This window comes from Poecilia formosa, unplaced genomic scaffold, assembly GCF_000485575.1.
Source record: "Poecilia formosa unplaced genomic scaffold, Poecilia_formosa-5.1.2 Scaffold35, whole genome shotgun sequence".
Lineage (NCBI taxonomy): Eukaryota > Metazoa > Chordata > Actinopteri > Cyprinodontiformes > Poeciliidae > Poecilia > Poecilia formosa.
Genome location: NW_006799974.1, coordinates 1,820,950 through 1,826,949, shown reverse-complemented (window position 1 = coordinate 1,826,949; position 6,000 = coordinate 1,820,950). Strand labels below are relative to the sequence as shown.

Below are 6,000 nucleotides of genomic sequence, written 5' to 3'. Positions count from 1 at the left end.
AGCCAGACTGCCGTGCCTTGTGTGTGTGTGTGTGTGTTTGTGTTTGTGTTTGTTTGTTTGTTTCTTTCTTTCCAGCCTGGAGTACTTTGATGAAGCCGTGAAAGATCCTTCCAGCCAGACTGCCGTGCCTTGTGTGTGTGTGTGTGTGTTTGTGTGTTTGTTTCCAGCCTGGAGTACTTTGATGAAGCCGTGAAAGATCCTTCCAGCCAGACTGCCGTGCCTGTCGACATCCACCAGCCGCCCGCCTTTCTGCACAAGATCCTCCAGCTGACGGAGGTTCAGCTGTTGTACGACATCATCGGTGCTGTTCAGGTAAAGGATGCAACTAAAGTCGGGCAGGTTTTGGATGCATCCATCCATCCACTTCCTACACCTGCTTATCCTTGCAGAGCCTCAGTGGGGTTGTGTCTGTTTCCTGTTACAGTAAAGCCTTGTTTTATAAGAGGTAAACAATTCTGAACCGGGACAAAAATGCTTGTTTTATCTCCCAGGGTCCTCTTGGGGAGGTGCATCTAAACTCAGCCACAGCCAGTGAAGGAGAGGATGATGAGGAGAAAGAGGACGACGAGGAGAAAGAGGAAGAAGCCAAGCCCTTGAAAAGCAGCGCTTGCCCCCCGTCTCAGCCGCTGCTCATAGGGCGCTGCTCTGGCTCTATTGAAACCACAATGAAGATCAAGCAGAACGACATGCTGCCTGGACCAAAGGTGTGTGTTTCTGTCTTATAAATCTGCCGCGTTGCAGAAAACAGACATCCTCTCATATCGATGCCTCCGTCCTCCTCTCTGCTGACCAGTTGGAGTTGGACGGGAGGGGGGGATGTGTCCACCTGCTGCTGTCTCCGGATCAAATTACCCATCTAGCAGACCTCCTGGCAGCCCTGTGCATCGACATTGGTACAGTTTAATATCTGCTTTTCTGACATCACAAAGAATAGTTTAGATCTTTGTTTCTGATTACCATGATTATATTAGCTTGCTTATGAGTGTGTTGTTCATTTAAATGGTTGAGATACAGTGACTTGCAAACATATTCGTGCCCCTTGAACTTTGCAACCACAGACCTCGTTGTCTGTGCAAAATGCAAAGTCATGCACGTTGTTGAGGTGGACAAATTAAAGTTTTTACAAATCTAAGAAGTGTGGGTTGCGTTTGTATCTGAGCACTTTTATTGTGTTTTGGGTCACGTTGCTGCCACCTTTGCACATCTAAATAATATATGTTTGGATGCTTCTTTGTAAAGTAGCTCAGTCTCAGTCAGACTGGGTGGAGAGCATCTGCTAGCATCCATTTTCAAGTCTAGATTTTGGTCCATACTTTGACTGGACCATTCATTTCTAAATGTATTTCTGTGTTCATTGTAGCTGCTGAAGAACACTCTTCTGATGCTCTTCAGCTGAAAATGTATTTTTGTGTTTCTGTGCTTTTATAGCACTGAGATTTTCTCTGAAAATGTAAATGGTTAATATAATCACGGATTATGTGAACATTTGAGCTTCTAAACTGGATCTGTGTATCTTGTAAAATGCTTCGATCTGACATTTGTTTTTGAGTCAAGATGGCATCAGTAAAATTTATTAATTGGCTCATGGATGGTATTTATTATGCAGTTTCTATGTTTTGTCTGTCTGTTCTATTACTAACATTGATTTTGTTTTGTTTTACCCTCAGAGCCGGAGCAGAAGTGTGGTGGCGTGAACAGTCGTCCGTTAGACTCAGAGGACCTGCGACTGATCGAGGAGGATCTCAGCAAGCAGCTGGGATCCAGTCCTAAAGACAGGGAGTGGGAGAACGAGCCCCACCTGGAGCCCTACGTCACCAGCCTGGAGAACGGAGGTATGACTACCAGAAGTTCACCTGTGACGCTGATAAAGGCCTAAATTCAGCTCAGATTTAGACATTTCATGTGTAATTAAACTATAGCAGGATTCATTCTGATGGATAATTGTTACAAAGATAGATTATTTCTCATCTTGAAAACAAAAGATTGAAGAAAAGCGTAAATAAGTCCCTTTATTGTTTTTGTCATTATTTCCTGTGTTGTTTTTTGGTCAAATAAAAATAAAAATTGCACTTTCCAAATAATTTATTTGAAGAATGTAAAATATTGTTTTTGTAGGTATTGTTGCAGTCATTTATCCAGTTCTTCTGATTTCTTTGGTTTTTAGGTGGGGGCTGGGGGGGGGTTGTCTTTGACGTTTCAGAGCATCAAACAAGTTTTATGATTGAAAATAATATGAGAAAATAAAAAAAAGCTGTTTTTAAATTATGATTTCAGTTATCTACCCCAATGTTAAAAAAGTAATCTCCAATCTTATTAAATCATGATTTAACTGTGACAAAAAACATTTTCTGGAAAGCAGAAGTACGTTTTGTTAGCGTCACCCAGGCTTGATTAGTGCCAGACTAGTAGAATCAATAGATGAACTAAATGGATCCTGTCTGATATAAGACCTACAAAAGATGACAAGAACACGTGAAAGGGTACGCTGCAGTAAAGTTAAGCACCACAGCGTTCAACCTTTGACCTTGTGTTTGTCCAGAAATGTTTTACTCCATGGGCCCTGCGGGAATGAGCAGCAGTGTTACGTCCACTCGCTCTGGCAGCGAGCTGTCGGACAGCGACATAGAGTCCTCCACACACAGTCTGAGCAGCCTGACGCACCCGGCAGCTCTGACAGCACAGGTACAGCCTCCGTCTGTGTACCTGTGTGTTTAAACATGTAGCAGAGGACCAAGATGAGCCCATTTGTATCCAGGATGAATACTTATTGAACACACATTTTTTTTTAGCAACACAGCAAAGTAAATTCTGTACTTTCTTTTGGTTTCTTTCATGCCAGGGCTTGGCAAGCTGTCCTAGAAGATATCCTGTAGCAGGATGCTTATCCAGCCTGCCACATACCAGCAGGATCAGAGGTAAAGTCAGCTATTTGAGTAGCAAACAGAGTCTAGATTAAATAAAACACTGGCTGCACCTTTGTTTTCAGTATTAACGACGAAACACAGCTTATTATTTCTGTTTTTAACTGCAGGGCGCTCACACAGTGGCCAGGCAGAGCAGCTGAAACCCGAAGCCTTGGTGCGCCTGACCCTCGGTGGGCTCACTCTGACCATGCTGCAGGAGGACCCGCCCTCTGATGGAGCCTCGTCATTAGCTCAGGTGTCTCAGGTGTTCTTCCGAGGGCTGCTTTCATTCAAGGAGAACATACTGGCCAATAAAAACTTCAACCATCTTAGAGAATGCTTCGCCGCAGCCTGTCCACTCTCCAATCTCAGGTAGAAAAGAAGTTGAACTTTATAAAACAGATTTTAGTAAGAATAGTTGCTATTACAATAAGGGTTTTAGGTAGATGGATGTTTTCTTAGTAAATTGTAGTGAAAAACATTTGGGAGTAGATATGCTTATGGAGTAATACGTTACAATTTTCATTCGCTGGAGTTACAGCCCTCGGTGTGTTTCTTCATTAAACCGATTCACTGTGAGGTTTTCTCTGGTAGGTTGACAGGGGCAGCAGTGCAGGTGACATGTGAGACGCGCAGCGGGAGGCGCCGCTGTCGGGCCGTGACTTCGGACCTTTCTTTCAGCAGACTGGAACTGTTGGAGTGCCTCTGGCAGGATGGAAAACCTCAGTACTGTGAGGTACAAAACAACACGTTTTTAAAAAAAAAAATTATTATTACTGTTTGTGAATGTGAAAAGTTCGTCATTATTGGTCACACTGTCTTTGGTAAGCAGTTTCATTATCAGCGACAAGTTGCTTTGCAAATAATTGTTTTTCTGCAGTCTAGAAAAATCTGGAGTATTTTTTAAGTATTAATGTTGAAGAGAAAGAGAAGTTAAGTTTTATAACTGCTTGTATCTCCAGACTTTATTACTTGTCTGGTTGTCTAAATATTATCCAGCTGTTTCGTCCATTGATCAATCAATCCTTCCTAGAAGGTTCTGCTGCTGATGGAAATATGTCCTGTAAGTTAATTGTGAACTCAAAGTTCGGGAAGCCTCGAATCATGACTTCATGTAAAATTAAAATAATTGTCTTTCTCTTTACATTGTCTTCTAATGTAAGGCTATTTTGCAATAAAACATGAGACTCATATGTCGGTCAAGTATTTGTAAAATTATATGAATTTAGTATCTCAAGCCAATAAAACTTTGTTTTTTTTATGGTTTTCTTTTTTTTCACTCTGCAGTTACTTCAGTTCCAGAAAGCTGGACTGTTTACAGTCGGAGCCGCAGCCAGACCCTGCGCCCAGCTACACTACAGCCTCACTGAGAAACACCTGCGAAAAGTACGAACCATGTTTTAACACATTAAACTGTTTAAAAAATGTTTTATTTACATCTTCAAGGTCGAACAGATGAATGTAATCCTTTCTGTAAAAACACTCAGACTTTTGTTTGACACTGATAGAGACAGAAAACCCTCTGCTATTTTCCCATTACATTAGAAACTGAGTTTGTGAGAATCACTCCAACTCAACAAACTGAGAATATTTGTTTGAAACATTTTTTTTTCTACATCACAATAACTGGAAAAGTACAGTAGGTGCCCTAGATGCCACACCAGAGCCTCTATAAGAAACTGTCTTTGAGCCCACTGCCTCGCTTTCTGTTGACTTTGTCACCCAATTTAACGAGTTATCTTATGCCTCCTATATGTTAAATATGTTCTCAGCTCAATTATTTCTGTAAATTTGACTCATTCTGCTGGTTTTCATATTAAAAACTTTGCTTTATTCTTCATTTAAGCCTCATTGGCATCAGAATGCGAGGTTGTGTTACTCTACATCCTGCACCTTATTTTACCAAGCACATTGATTTACAGAAATTATGCTGCTCACCTTATGGTATCTTTTTAAATAAATTAAATATAAGACTTTATTCATCAAAGTGCAGTTTTCTTCAGTAGTCTGTTCCTTTTGTTCTGTTAAAATAAAGTCTATTTTCGCTCTATTTGTGGCCAGTCTAGCACCAATATGAAAGTATATGGAGGTTTTATAAGGTTACGGATCCAAATGTGTTAAAAAGTTTCCACAATATAATCTCCGTGGTTCTTATGAGAGGCACTGGAGTCTTGGAGCAATGATTGAGTTTCAGATTTAAGTAATTAGGTCAAGTTGTGTATTTTTAGCTGTAATGATTTTTGTATTTATTGAACACCTCAACAAAAATCACTCCCTGCTATCAAGTCAAGTTCCAGTTGATCATATTTAGTTTGAGGAAACGCCAAACTGTAAACAATAAACTTCTTCTTACAAGTGTTCGCAGATGTTGATCCAGAAAGATTGTTTTACTAGTAAACATCAGGAGAGGCGTTTCAGGAGTAATCTGACACACAAACTTGGCTTTACTTTGAGTTTCGTTTGTGCTGGAGGATAAAACGTAATGGCTGCTATCAGAACGTTACTGTCTATAATTAAATGCATTAATCTGTGTGTTTGCAGGGTAAGCAGCGTGTGCTGCGGCGGGACAGCGTGGTACGGGTAGAGCTGGCGGAGCTGAGCGCTGAGCTGGACCTGGACATCCTCAGCCGCCTGGGGAGCCTCAGCAGAGCCTTCAGCCACTGTCCGAGCCAGAACTGTGGACCAGGACTCATACAGGTGGAACCGCCAACACTGCACTGCCTTTTAGTGTAATGCAGGCCAGAAACCCTAAAAAAATTAAGACCCAAACCAGAAAACACTAAAGGAACTCGGAGAACTCGAAATATAAATCAGCATTTCTGCATGTGCTTATGTCCTTCTGTGAACTGTCGGCAATCAAGACCACAAAGTATCATCGTTGGACTGCTGACTGGGCAGAAAGGCATGTTTAAAGCTCACCTCTCATAATTTTGTTTAAAATGAGTCAGTGTGGTTGTCCAGAGCCATGAACTTTTATGTCATCGCCACACAGAGAAACCAAAACTATTAAAATCTTTGTATGAAAACATCATTCTGCCACGTCTGACTGATCAAACTTGTGCTGACGCAAACATTAAAAAGCCGTCTGGGTTCAGAG

General features: G+C 41.4%; 1 protein-coding gene across 1 annotated transcript in view; it reads left to right on the top strand.

Moving 5' to 3' along the window:
- The window catches only part of atg2a (autophagy related 2A), a 27,048-nt gene that overhangs the window by 5,082 nt on the left and 15,966 nt on the right, over positions 1-6,000 (top strand). The window contains exons 5-14 of the mRNA XM_007550314.2: positions 168-312; positions 492-704; positions 794-893; positions 1,668-1,832; positions 2,540-2,682; positions 2,840-2,915; positions 3,032-3,275; positions 3,498-3,639; positions 4,191-4,289; positions 5,445-5,600. Of these exons, the coding sequence (XP_007550376.1) occupies positions 168-312; positions 492-704; positions 794-893; positions 1,668-1,832; positions 2,540-2,682; positions 2,840-2,915; positions 3,032-3,275; positions 3,498-3,639; positions 4,191-4,289; positions 5,445-5,600 (1,483 nt within the window). The remainder of the gene's footprint in view (positions 1-167; positions 313-491; positions 705-793; positions 894-1,667; positions 1,833-2,539; positions 2,683-2,839; positions 2,916-3,031; positions 3,276-3,497; positions 3,640-4,190; positions 4,290-5,444; positions 5,601-6,000) is intronic.